This window comes from Nothoprocta perdicaria, unplaced genomic scaffold (assembly GCF_003342845.1).
Source record: "Nothoprocta perdicaria isolate Ctin4 unplaced genomic scaffold, notPer1 scaffold_57, whole genome shotgun sequence".
Lineage (NCBI taxonomy): Eukaryota > Metazoa > Chordata > Aves > Tinamiformes > Tinamidae > Nothoprocta > Nothoprocta perdicaria.
Window position 1 is genome coordinate 3,383,049 of NW_020455832.1, and position 13,691 is coordinate 3,396,739.

The window sequence follows — 13,691 nt, forward strand, 5'->3', positions numbered from 1 at the left end:
CATGGGGGGGTCAGAGGGGCTGAGCACCCAGGGGAAAGGGAACACATGGGGATGGGGGGAACTGGGTGCCATGGAGGGGTCAGAGGGGCTGAGCACCCATGGGATGGGGGGCACCTTAGTTTGGGGGGCGCTGGGTGCCATGGAGGGTCAGAGGGGCTGAGCATGGGGGTACCTGACACCTTCCTCTCTCCTTCCAGCTCCGTTCTCCGGATCGGACCCAGGGCGGGATGGCAGGAGCAGGGCACCCCGGGCAYCGCTGGAGCCGCCCCTCGCGCAAGGAGGAGGACGAGGAGGAGGAAGAGGACCCTGTGGACGCCATGGTGGCACGGACGGGCTGCGCGGCGCAGCACGGCGCGCTGCAGGAGTGCATGGGCGCGCAGCGCGACTGGCGCCGCTGCCAGGAGCACGTCCGCGCGCTCCGCGACTGCATGGCCCGGCACGAGCGGGCGCGGGAGCCGCGCGGCGCCGCGGGGCCCGGTGGAAACGCGGCCGCGCCGCGTGTTTCCACGGGGCGCCTGCCAGGAGAACCCGATCCAGTGCGAGATATAGAAGCAAGGTACGGCTGGAATAATGAAATCTCAAAAATAAGCCCTTTTTAGAGGCTCGTCGTAACAGTCCTGTTGGGTATTGTAAATGCCTCAGGTGCACTTGATACTGCTGTTACGTTCCTGGCTTTTGGTTCTAATTTTTATGGAAAGATGGATTGAACTTCAATTTAAGAATATTCGGTAATCCCTCTCAGGACATACTGTAACAGCTGGTATTTCTGTGTTGCAGTAAATCGATTCCATACAGCAGTCAGCAATACTTACGGCCGGGCTCTGACAAAAACTTCCAAAGCATTTTGAATAAAATGAGCCAAAGAAAATAACATCGTCACTGCAAAAATGTAGCTTAATTTGCAAGTTAGAGAAAAAAAATAGCCCCGCTCCATTCCAACAAAATATTAAGCGTTTTACTGGTAACGATTTCATCAGGTCATTTATTTTTCATTGATATATATTTAGGATCTGGGGGGAATAACTTTATGCCACATATAAGTTTCTTAAATAATAAAGAGTTTTGAATTTGTTTAATATTGCCGTGAAAGAAATAAAAACGAAGAATACCGCAGAATGCTAAATACATGGCACACGTATAGATGAACAAGGCTGTCCTCTTTTTTGGGGGAATATATTTGGGGAATCTGCGTTTCTAGCTAATGACAGTGCCCCATGTTACTCCTGAGACTGTTTTGAGCGTTTGAGGGGGGCTTTTTAGAGTGGCCAACGTACCTGGCGTTGCATATAAATGATATATAAATCAATATAAATCAAAGGGGTGCCGTTAAAAGCAAAGCACTGTGCTTTAACTAGTCCTGCACGTAGGAAAACGGAACGTGCTTCCATCCTTCCTGCAGCGCTCACAGCGAGGGTTTCCCATTGCTGCCTTGACAGGCAGACACGGAGCGAGAGCAGCGCGGATGCGGCCGCTGCTGACTCGCACGGCGGGCGCTGGGCCGCGGCGGCCGCTGCCCCCCGGCCGGTCCTGCACGTGGACGTGGTGCAGCTTGGTCATCCAGGGAGAGCTGGCCCTCCCAACGGCGCAGCTTCCTCAGCTCTGTGCTAAGTGTTGTCCGCGTGTGAGTTAAGGGAGGTTGTACTGATTTGACGGATAGAAACAAAGTTTTGAAATTCATGCATATGAGAGAAAGGTTAATTTTCATCTGTATTGCCCCTCATAACAACAACAACAACAAAAAAAAACCACAAAAGAAGATCCTAACAGATATGTATATTTTCAAATAGTTGTATTGCTTTATTCATCAAAAAAGAAGTTATTTGGGACCATAGCTTTTTTTTTTCTTTTCTTTTTACACTCACATTCACTGGGCTTTGAAAGCTGACAGAAAATCTTCCTTCAGGTGAACGCTTAAGAAGAACTTTATTGCTGGCTGTTAAAATGATACTACAGGTCTTGCACCTTGGGGTGTGTTTACAACCGCCGTATATCTAATTTAAATTTAAACTTAACTAAACAAGCTCTTGTAAATGGCCTTCAGAGTGTTGCAATATTTCTGGAAATGTGGAGATTTTCTCTTTTTTTATTTTTTCGTGGAAAAGAGAATTTTGAACTGCGTACAGTGTTTACGGCACCTGTATATTACTCTTCCACAAGAATATTGCCAAGTACAAGTGTGTCCAAAATATTCACTTTTGGGGCCAAGATGACTTGAAAAGTCATTTTGATTAATATGTGGGCTTAAAAAARARAAAGAAAAAAAAAAGAAAAAAAAAAAAGGTAGAAGCTACAGTGGCAGCAAAATGCCCTCCTATTTGTTTATTTTCTTTTGCTAGAACAGCAGCATGCTGGTTTCTTTCTTAAAGAATACATCTGTTTTCTCAAATCTGGAGATCTGGAGAAAATGTCTTGKTTTTTTAAAGCTTCACGTTCCCTTTCCCCCTTCCTTTCCCCTGTGAACACATCAGTTCTTGCCCTGGTGTTAGTAAACATTTCCAATCTTAACTCTAAATTTCYTTTCACATATTTGTGTTGCAGTTTCATATTTTAACATGCCTGAWTTTAAAAGCATTCCTTTATATTTGAGCTTGGTTTATGCTTTCGTGACATTTGTATTGAATTATGCTCAGGAACTGGTTAAAAGGAAGACCCAAACAGTAGGCCTGCACAGTAATTAAAGAATATCTCAAAAAAAATCCTGTGACTTTATAAGTAACAAAGCAGGGGTCCTTACATGGTGAGCATGATAATGGCTCCATCAACTCCGCCGGCTCACACAGCCATTTGGTGCAGGTGATTGCCTGCCCCCGTTCTGCTTTTTACAGTTTCACTTATGTTTTGAGTATATTTCCATGAAACAGATAAAAAAATTCATGTCGGATTTTAAATGAACTGAAAAGAATTGAAATTAGGTTAAGTGGAGACCTTAATAAATTGACATGCCAGTATGGAATCTTTTTGTGTGTGATGCTGAAGATATTAACAAATTTTCATTCACTTAAGGTTACTTCATTAAAATAGTGAACGATTTATATTTCCATAATACCTGACATGCTAGASGGTATAATTTATGAGAGAAATATGTTAAATGATTTTTACAGCAGAATGGAATTACAATTTTGTTTCACCTGGAGAAGAGTCCTAGCAGTCGTATATAAATAAATATCCTTTGTTGCTTTAATTGGGAGATTAAATTTAAAAGCTTTTTTAGTGATAATGATAGGATTGGGTTAGCTATGATAATTTAGAGTTTAACGGTGTTGTTAATTATGAAGTCTGTTTCTGTTCTTTCCAGGTGGGAGACTGCGTGGATCCGCGTGGCCGCCGCGGCCGGGGCAGCTGCRGCGCAGCCTCCCGGTGCCCCGCGCCCGCCGCGGCGCCCTGCTCTGCTCGGCCGGCGCTGCCCCGCTCCGCCGGCTGCATCATGCCCGCGCTGTCGGCCGCCTCCGCGAGCGACGCAGGTACGGCCGCCCGCGAGGGCTCCAGCCCCTACCTGCTCCATCTACACGCTCTGTCAGGAGACATCAGCAAGTAGGATAATCAGTTGTAATCTCAGCAGATGCTTAAATTGACACTTTTAAGTATTTTTTCTCCCTGAAGTTCATGTAAGCTTACTGAACACCACAGGTGAATTAATTCTAAAATGTCCTATGGCTTCTCCCCCGCAAAAGGCCAGAAGAAAAGCTTCAAATTATACATGGGTCTGAAGAATTTGGATTCACATCTGAACATGATCCCTGCAAYGCTAACTTGAAAAGGGGGGAAAAAAAGAAAAAAAGATGATATCATAAATGCCTTAATATTTGCAGCAGTCTAGACTATCCCCTCTGAGCACAGTTATCAGCAGAGTTATTTCTGAGCACAGACTGTTTAGTTTTGACACTTCTCTAAAAAATTAGGAGAAAAAAAAATAATGTCTCAAGTTCTCGTCCTTCCCCCGCCTCCCACGTCAGAGTCCAGCTCCTGTCACTGAGTGCAGATACAAACATTTTATGTAGCTTTCTGAAGATTTAACTTTTTTTTTTGAGCAGTGTTATGCTGTATTCAGAGGTATAATTTCACTGTGCTGTTTTGTTAACAACCTATTTGATTTTTTTTCCTCAATTTTAGAGAAGGAACAACTAAAGTTAGTAGTTTTGCTCAAAGACRTACAGTAAATAGGTGTTCTGGCTCAGAATACAAGATCAAGCTCACTGCTTTCCACCACTGCACTTGTTACTCTAGATCACRTAATCTTATGCAAAGTAAATAATAGCAAGTTGATGAAGGGGAGAGGAAGTAGGGAGTAAAAAGAAAAAAAAAAAGTAAGGAATAGCATTTGGCTGTTGTTTTAAATTGACTGCTGTTTTAAATTGACTGCCTAGTGATTTTGTTTCCATACCTGACTATGTAGTTTTCTCTATATGAAAAGATGRATCGTGAGGATTTTTTTTCCTTCCTGGCATGGGTGTTATTTGCTTTTTTTTTTCCCCTCTCCCTCTTATTGTGTTTGAGAAATTTGGCCCCAGTATCTCCCCCCCAACTCTGCCTTTACCTATCTTCCTTTCATCCCCTTCTCTGCATAAAACACTTTATTTRTGTGGTGGTGGGAGGTGGTTATTGTGCTAGTGCTGAAGTTCGGAAGATTTGTCCATGTCCATCCTGGGATGATGTTCTACTGAGGACCTTTGCTTCCTTCACCACAGAATCTTTGGTGTCCTTTCAAAACCCTGCTTAGAAGTTTTTTGTTGCTGGCTGGCCAAATGCTTTCTAACATGTCAAAAGGCCCAAGAACTTGTTGAGATGGGTCACAGGGGGATGCACAATGCAGACATCGCTTGTTTTATGAAAGACTGATAATGTGCCCATAAGAATGGATATGCCATCCCCAAATAACAAAGGAAAATGGCTTGAACACATTGATATGAATCTTAAGTTTAAAACTGACTTTGCTAAATGACTATAAAACAAATATAATAATACATGTGATACTCAAAAATATTCATTTAATAATCGTGGTACATGATAGAGCTCCACTATCCCGATGGTCCTAGGAAATCTGTAGTGAGATGCAACATGCACCATGTTGCCTGCAGCAGGTCTTGTTCTTTAGCCAGTGTCAGCAGTTTATTAAAGCCAATTTRCTTTGCAGGACAAAGTGTCTGATGTTTCTTTTAGCAGAAACTAGGAATTGGAAGGAAAAGCCAGGAGCCAGTTTTTGCTTTCTTTCCAAGTTCTTTACCCCACCTTCTGAAGGGGGTGATAGATGTTTAAGTACTTTTGAATGATGATAGCAGACAGTGGCCTCCCTCCTGCTTATAACACAGATGATTTCTAATCTGCTGCCAGAGCTACCTCAGAACCCTGTTTTTCTGCTATTACTCCCACTCTTAAATGAAAAAAAAAAAAAGAGAGATTTTCTTACCTTCATTGTTCTTGAGTGGACAGACCATCTTTCCTCTTTCTCTTCTTTCCTGCCTGCAGGAACAGGCGKTTTGAAGTGTAGTGGCCTGGAACTGGCTCACGAGAGGATTCCCAGTTAGCAAATGGCTTGGGGGACACTAACAAAATCTGCCTGTCGGGCAGGGAAGGCAGGTGCGTTCAGCTTGTCTGCTGTGRCTCTGCTTTCATGCAGTGCTCAGACAGAAGGCCGAGCAGTCTGTTCTGTCCCAGTGAAGTAAAAGGAAGCCTGGTTTTYAAAAAGGACTGAAAAAAGAAATCGTTGAAGAAAAAATCTTTGAGGACTAGTAAATACAAATGCATCATCTGTGAATATCGGAAAGTTCCCAAGTCACGGACTTTTGGAAACTAGGACAGTATTATGGAAACCCTGATGAATTTTTTTTATATTCTTAGCTGTCAGAGCACTGTTGAAAGCAGGATTCTGTTCTCCATGGGCTACATTTGGTCAGCCTAAATGGAGACCATCTCCTGTAAATTTAGGTCAGTCACTGTGTCCTTTCAGTTGCATCCTTTATATATTTTTACCTCYTTTCGTTATTCAACATCTTAACCTGTATAAGTCTTCTGGCCTGTTCAACCTATTTTGAGAGGGTTTTGCCAGAGTTTATATTACAATAAAGACACAGATACGCTGTTTGTAAGCTTTTGTTTAAAGCAGTTGTTCTAATTTGGAATCACGTGTCTTGGTAATTAATTTTTATCCTGATCTATCCTCTTAGCATGAAGCCAAAGGTGCCCTACTCTCACATGTGTATGTCTCTTCACACATTCAACACATCAGTGTTCCTGTTGCAAATTATTCTGTATTTAACTTTTATTCAGATGCCTTTTAAATSAGAATGGTATGACATTTCCATATGAAAATCTTAATATTTTTCATTTAATTCTTTTATGCAAATTACATGCRTAAATATATATATGTATAAAATATATAAAATACACTGTTTAAACCCCTCTGCATCAGAGGGAAGCTCTCTTAAACCAGCCCTGTTGAGTGGGAGCTTAAAGACTAAGAAAGAAAAGTGCAGGCAAAGCTGCACTTCTGCGGGTGAAGCGAGCAGGGAAGGCGAGCCCGGGACGCCCAGCGCTCCCTTATCTGATATATTTGGGCAGATTTAAGTTGCGGTCCTGGCTGYGCTGCGCTCGGTGGCAGTTTGATTGCTGACCTCGCTGGAGCCAAGATGACATCATTACGCTCCATGAAGTGTTGTTTTAGTGTGAAAAACATTGTAAAATTGTCCCCGGTTTCTTCCCTCTCCACTGCCTATTGAGTGTGCTCCGTTAATGAGCTTAAAAAGGCTTTTCTGCTCRTCTGACAAAATGACAAGGACGTGCAAAGCAGGCGCTGGGGTTTACACTCATGGATTGTCAGCAGGAAAACCAGATTTATTGGCCAAGTCTAGCCCTGAAGTGAAGCTGTATGGGACTGCTCACATGTAATGAAAGTCAGAAGCTGGGCTTCCAAGTGAATATTTTAAATTATATAAAGTAAAAATGTGCAAGCTGGCATTAGCTCCCTCATCAGTACGTGCAGGAGCTAACACTCCATCACGTAATGGATTTCTTTTCAATACTACAAACGTGTAAAATTGAATACACAAGCTTAGCCCTTTTAAAATGAGAAGCCACATTTGCTAATAACCAAATTGGATGGCCTCTAAAATACTCAAAATTTTGGTGTTTTCTTCTCTGCTTTGTAATGATACAAAATAAAGCAATGAAATTTGTTTTAGATATCGGATGTTTTTTTCTGAACTACACTTACCATATAGCATATTCTGCCAAGCTTTTAGAAATACCAGCCCTGTAAAGCTGCATGCTGTGAGTGTGGCTCTCCTGAATACTTGTAGAAATATTGTTCTAGACTGTGCTGCTGATCTGACCACCCCATAAATAATAAACTGTGGGTTATTTCCTAGGGGGGGTGAAAGACTTGCAGCCGATGCAAAGAGGACTTTGCGGGCACCCGAACGCTCAAAGATACCACCCATTCTCATAGTGTTTTCCTACAAATACGCTCTCATTATTAACTAATTGTCCATTTCAGTCATTTTGCCACTTTTAACATAATCTTTTCTRGAAATACTTGATTTCTCTGAGAAGGGGAGAAAAAGTAACAGCTCAAAACTAAAGCTAAATAGCTAAATAGCTGGCAGAGCTGAGAGGGGAACATGAGATTTTTTAGGGGCAGAAGACCGATTAAGCTGAGGTGGCTTAAAATTTTTAAATCTTTAAATCTTTAGTCTTTAAAGGCAACTTAGTTTTTTTTTCAAGAGGAGGAGGAGGATCCCACTGTCTTCTGTCTTTACAGTTCTATTTTTAGACTACATAAAATAAAATAAAATAAAATAAAATAAAATAAAATAAAATAAAATAAAATAAAATAAAATAAAATAAAATAAAAATAAAATAAAATGTGGGCAAATATCTCAGTTCGGTGCTCAGACATGGGAAGAAGGGGCAGGCGCCAGGTTGGCGCTCGCGGGTGGCGCAGTCCTGCCCATTGAAACCTCCACTTGCCCATTGCAGCCTGTGACGCTCCACCCTTACATATAGGTGAGCCGCAGCAAGGACCCTATAGGTAGCTGCCACCGTGGCTGCGAGGCGACTTCATATCTCACTGTGTCCAAACACCCAGATAAGGCAGGTTGCCCTGAAAAGCRATACGCTGGTTGAGGCAAAACTCACACTGAATGCATAAATGGAGCCAATACGTTACCGCGCCGTCTGGCGCTCTGCCCATCTCCAGCTGCCAGAGGCTTTGAACGTTCGTAGGTTCACGGTGATGTGAAGGTTGTGGGAAGCTCTGAGGCACATGGCTGGCTTTAATTGCTATCAGGTCTAATTCTTAAAAATCCTGCTTGCTGGTGTTGGGGCAAGGAGACTTATTTTGGTATCAACATGTTTGTGGAAAACATGTTCAAAGTAGGAGAAATTTCTCTAAACTGCTCTGTTTTGGGTTAATACTTTCTATAATGCTAGACTGATTCAGCAGCATGGAATCAGAAGAGGTGTGCAGTTAAGGTAAACTCCTTAAAACTGTTACAGTTCTTGGAACTTCCAATTCAAGTGTCTGGCAGCAGGAGCATTTTTTACTCCTTTCTTTCTTTGTAAGCAGGGACATCCTTAAAGTTYGGTGGTAGATTTGGAAGAAAGGCAGCAGCCTCGCTTGTTTTCTCCCCAAAGCTTTAATGAACAGCTGGTGTGTTTTGGACCACAAGCTGATGACACGAATGTGCCCTGTGTCCTGTGACAGGAGCAGACGATGATGCTGGGGCAGGAGCAGCCCAGCCGGGCTCCAGCTCAGCTCGGGAAGCAGCCTGTGCAGCTCAGCAGCAGGTCAAGTCTTGGCTGCTTTGATAAAGCTGAGGCTGTTCATCCGAAGCAGATCTAGGACCTCGTTGAGGTAGTGAGAAGCTTCTCTGCTAACCKTGGGTCGCTTGTTCTGCTTCAATAGAACAGGTTCAGATATGATTCTGTTATTACAGTAAGAAAGCCATTTTATTAGTCTCCTRAGGATGTGGTCTTTAGAGATAAAATATGAAAATTGGCCACTCAACTAGTACCGTTTTCTAAACTAACTTTGAGATAACAGATGTGATGTGCTTGACTCTTAAAACTTATAGTCCTGTATAACTCAATGAAATTGGTATCAAATATGAAAGCGTGTGTACACATCACAGATGGATGTGATGGCATGACTGGTAAGTGATTAACTTGTGTTAATCTTTAAGCTCAGTCATTCAGAGAAAGGAAGTCCTAAAAGCATCTACTGACTTTAAAGTGCCCTTTAGGGCATCAGYGCTGCCTTGTCTGCTGCATGAGATCATATGGATTGCAGGGCTCTTGTCCACCATGGTGAGAGCCACCACAGGAAAGCTGGAGATTCATGGTAATCAGCTGGGGTTCCCAGTAGATTTAGGGTCCTCCTTCGGCAGCTGTGGAAGGGCACAGATAGTGAGATTCATGGTAATCAGCTGGGGTTCCCAGTAGATTTAGGGTCCTCCTTCGGCAGCTGTGGAAGGGCACAGATAGTGCTCCTGGCCACAGCTCCCCATGCCAAGTTGGCACCAGGAATGAGGAGTTAAACGTGCGGCCGTGCCCAGTGTCCCAGGCACCCGCACGCTGGAGCCCGTGAGCGCTCCCCTGGCTGCAAGCCAGGCATTTGCCACTGCCTTCTCTGCTGCTGCTGAGCATGGAGATGTAAATAGCTGGTGGGTGACTCATCAAGCTGATGCCTGTGCACATGACCAGCAATTAGTCAAGGGTACTCAAGGGGTCACACATTGCACAGCTCTTTGGAGGAGCTGCAGGTTTCTGGAAACACGCGGGAGGGTCTTGTAGGAGCGCTCCATGAGCTGCTTATTAAATTGTGCTTGGTAGGTCCCTTGAAATCACCGCTTTTAAGTTTGTGTTATTCTTGTAGAAAACAGGAATGCTTTTAAGTACTCAGGAAAATACTTTGAAAATTCCTAAAATGTATCCCCATAGCTGCTGCCCTGTGAGGGTTTCCAATTTTGGAAGAGCTGTGGTGAGCTGAGGAACTCTGCAGCATTCTGCCTTCCACGGGATGAATGCAAATAGGGATCAACTGTTTAACTGCAATCACAATGTAACGGTATGTGCGACGCTAAATCTGAAAGACACATGTGGAGACAAATCCTCAAAGGCCAAGCACTGTTTCAAACAACTGCGGATTCTTTGGCTCCTGTAGCCAAGTTCCGAGACTAAAGACTTTTCCATTTTGAAGGAAAGAGTGTTTTTTAAAGTGGTGGGCTTAAGCGATTGCTCRCTTTCGACATTTTCTGTCATAACGTTGTTTTAAGGTGAGTTAACAAATTACTCTAGTTTGGAAGAATAAAAATTAGGTACAAATGTTAAGYTAAAATACTCTATTGCACCAAGTAAGTATGTAATCTTGTTCTTTGAGATTCCTTATGCCAAAATTCCTGTTTTCATCAGGAAAAAAACAGAACTACCACATTCCAGTTGATGTGCTGTCCACAAGGATTTCAGCTTCCTTTCTTTTCCTTCATGAATTGGTAAATAAAACACAGCAGTTATTTTTCCAAAGATACTGCTCCCCTCCATGTCATAGTTATCTAGTTATTCAGCATTTTGCAGAATTAGGTTGATTTTTTTTTTGAACACAAAGATGAAGCATTTAAAGAATATACGTGATGGAATGAGTTAATCACTCTGACTCTTGATACTGCAAAAATATTGTTCAAGTCTAACTTTTTGCGGTGTCAGGAAACCTATATTTTTGGTGGAGTTACAGAACATAAAAATTATTTATAGTGCATAAAATAGAACATACAGCAGCCTTTTTACTACTGGAGTCTGATAGACCCGTGTAATATGTTTCCCCTACTGTATACGTGTCCCTCATATGTTTTTTTAAACCTCTGCATGAGTCCTGTTTCAAAATGAAACCTCTTAATGAAATAATTCTTGGATATTCAGTCTTCGCAACTCTCATTTTATTCTACAGCAGCACTGATTTCGGAGCGAGGGTTTCTCCTGCAATGCTGTTTGGTTCTGTGTCAGGAAAGTGTTGTCTGATCCTTTATAGAACTGTAAAGTAYAGTTTAAATGTGAAAAAATGTTAGCTTGTTATAAATGGCAGCAAACGGTGCTGATTATTTTACCTTTGACAAAGTGGAAAATTTAAAGGTTGGTGTGTCCCGTTTTATTAATACAATAAAATTTTACAGTGTTGTTCTGGGCTTAGATATATGTTCTTTAGTGTTTATTACCCCTCGGTTACAGTAAAAAACTTTGATTTAAAGTCTGGCATCATTATTCAAAATGCTAATTCAGACAATTAATTAACATATGAAAGCAAATGCACATCCATTTGCGTCCAGCTTCTTCTTCCTCAGGCTAACCGAAACAAACGTGGTGTTTTCTTGTAATATGTAAGAGTGATGGAACGCAGAGACCATATTTTTTATCATTTAGCACCGGTTTATAGCTTCCACAGACTTGTCCTAATAATGAAGCTATGAAGGATATGACAAGAATGGTGATATTAAATTTCTCTAGACTAACAGTAAATTTTTCCATTCTGATGTCAAGAATGTTGAGCATCTGGAATCCGCAGTGCGAGTGCTTCAGTATGGGAACACTCGCCTCAATTCCTGAGCCATTTAGCCTCCTGCTAGGAACAAGCAGTCTTCTAGAGAGTGTAAGCCTGCGAAGGAAGCAGTTTTCTAGAACTGGAAAAATTCTTTGGGTCTCGTTGTTTCTGATTTAAAAGCTCTCCTCTGCTTTAGAGTCTTAAATCTGACTGTGGGCGCAAAGTTAGCCTACACGGTTTTAAATTGGAATTGCCATTGTGATACATTCTGTTCCTCAGATCTAATAAAACAAATTGTATTAATGAAGCATGGGATAAACTGAAGATAGCCTGAAGACAGGAACTGCATGACTGTGTTAGCAGAACAAAGTGAAATTTATCTACCCAATCTTTCTAAGCTAGGACAATGCTGAGTTTTCCAACACAGATTTCCCCTTGAAATTGTTTCCTTGGTCCGAGCTGGCAGAATGCTCCACACCTCATTTTACAGTCATTTTGTCTTCCTGGATCTTACACAAGTCCAGAATCTTGAGAGAGAGATTCCCTATTAGTGTCAAGTTGATAAAAATTTTAGACTTAGATTATATAGGAGTATTTAGATTATCTGTGTGCATGCACTTCATACAGATTATTTCCGCAGGCAAATCCATGTAGCAATGGATTTTTAGTTGCCTGTGTCACTTTTTTTTTCGGCTGAACTGGATTCTTTGGAAACTCTCTTGTCCATTGAAGAATCTTGTACTTTATTCCTTTTTTTTATATTTAAATTTCTTCATTCTTGAATCAGGTATTCAAATAGAATATACTATGTAAACAGCTTAAAATAAGCCCTGTACATTCTCTACAAGAGTCAGACAGGATTAGTACATGCAACACTTGCCCCCTCTTTATCAAKATTTCCAGATTACAGGCTTTTATGCAGTTCACATGCAGTGTTAGATACCTAATTTACATAGCATGGCAGTAATATATCACCATGTTAGTATCTACAACCAGCACTTCCTTATTTTATATATACTCTCACTTTTTCTTATTTCTGCCAGTGCATTTTTCTGTACTGAATGTGATGTTTAATTTAGAAAGTCCTCTTTTTTTTTTCTTCCTCAATGATGTGGGGAAATGGAAGGATGATTACATTATAATTTGATTTTTTTTTAACTTGTGGGTCTCAGTGGACTTATTTCCCCTTTTACAATTTCAAAATACCTGGGTTTGCATCTACATTTCACTCTGAAATTAATATTTGTAATATAGGCCCAAGACACATGGGACATTTGAATAAGTGATCTGCTTTAAAAATGGAAATAAATATGTTTTTCTTATGTAAGCCATGTTTATTATACTGAATTTTGACACTTGAAATGTTTTGATACTGGAAAATCCCAGTGGGGATATTATTTCTTTTAACTGTAGAATCTGGTTAAATTCCAAGTAAACCCGACTAAAAAATATTACGAGAACCTGACTAGAATAGCTACAGTGTATAAAAAAAGCAAGAATTTCTTGCAAGGCTCTTTGCAATACTGCCAACATCAGACATTCAAAACCCCCTCTTTTTTTTTTAAGTTTTTTTTTTTAAGCACAAGTTCTAGAGCCTTTTAAAAACTTTTGGGGGTGTTGTTTAAATTGCAGGCATATTCCCAAAAATGTGCGCAAATACATCTTTTTTATTTTTTTTCAATTGGAGAGCCATGCGTGTCTCATGATTCAGGAAGGTGGGACCGTAAGAGAAACATCAAATGGAGACTAAGAATAAAACCAAGACTTGGCAGCCAGCTGCTCAGAAGAGCAGTATTAAGGGCTTTACATGCTGGGGGGATCCCCTTCCATGGCCTGTGCAGTGAACAGGTATTTTTGTTGTAGACCACAGGTTTCCTGAAGGTAGACGTTGTGCCTAGGACCTTTCTTAACAGTTAACTTTTGTTTTAAGGGTGATCCAGAGTGTTCAATATAGCACCATTTCACTGCTTCAAATTGCTCCTGAAACGATTTAAAAAATTGTTTTCAACAGATTGACAGCACTAAAATCAGTGGGAAACTTCCCTGGCTTTCAGTGGCTTTTGGCTTGGGCCTGTGAAGCATTTGAGGGGTGCAGGAGAGCGGTGTTGGAGGGCATTTAATCACATTTAGCATTTGCTAAAATGTGGTGAAATTTGTGCTACTGTTG

The 13,691-nt window shown here is 41.4% G+C and overlaps 2 protein-coding genes across 2 annotated transcripts in view; both read left to right on the forward strand.

The window, feature by feature from the left end:
- The first annotated feature begins 227 nt into the window (after positions 1-227).
- On the forward strand, positions 228-599 carry LOC112955458 (cytochrome c oxidase assembly factor 4 homolog, mitochondrial). Its single transcript, XM_026048779.1, has one exon. It carries the CDS (start codon positions 228-230, stop codon positions 597-599), a length of 372 nt encoding a protein of 123 aa, XP_025904564.1.
- Positions 600-3,406: 2,807 nt separating this feature from the next.
- The window catches only part of MPP7 (membrane palmitoylated protein 7), a 101,631-nt gene continuing 91,346 nt past the window's right edge, over positions 3,407-13,691 (forward strand). The window contains exon 1 of the mRNA XM_026048788.1: positions 3,407-3,461. Within this exon, the coding sequence (XP_025904573.1) occupies positions 3,425-3,461 (37 nt within the window). The 5' untranslated portion in view covers positions 3,407-3,424. The remainder of the gene's footprint in view (positions 3,462-13,691) is intronic.